Source organism: Alligator sinensis, unplaced genomic scaffold (genome assembly GCF_000455745.1).
Source record: "Alligator sinensis unplaced genomic scaffold, ASM45574v1 scaffold1334_1, whole genome shotgun sequence".
NCBI classification, from domain to species: domain Eukaryota; kingdom Metazoa; phylum Chordata; order Crocodylia; family Alligatoridae; genus Alligator; species Alligator sinensis.
Window position 1 is genome coordinate 35634 of NW_005842872.1, and position 210 is coordinate 35843.

Genomic DNA, 210 nt, shown 5'->3' on the forward strand with positions numbered 1-210 from the left:
GAGGGCTTGCGTAAGGTGACGGTGAAGCGCCCCCGCTCCTCCGAGGTGCCGGTCACAGCCGCCAGGCGCGTCTTGTCCTCCACGCGGGGCTGCAGCTCCCCCTGCCCGTCCGTGGCCACGTAGAAGAGCAGGGAGACGAGCGAGGCCGGGGCGGCCATGTCCTGCTGGGAGAGTGAGTTGGGCCCCATCACCCAGCTGATTCCCACCCAC

The 210-nt window shown here is 70.0% G+C and overlaps 1 protein-coding gene across 1 annotated transcript in view; it reads right to left on the bottom strand.

Annotated features, from left to right (window-relative positions):
• Positions 1 to 174, bottom strand: part of MOGS (mannosyl-oligosaccharide glucosidase) — a 2827-nt gene extending 2653 nt beyond the window's left edge. Inside the window, exon 1 of the mRNA XM_025191922.1 lies at positions 1 to 174. This exon is cut by the window's left edge and continues 8 nt beyond it. Within this exon, the coding sequence (XP_025047707.1) occupies positions 1 to 158 (158 nt within the window). The 5' untranslated portion in view covers positions 159 to 174.
• Positions 175 to 210: the final 36 nt, after the last annotated feature.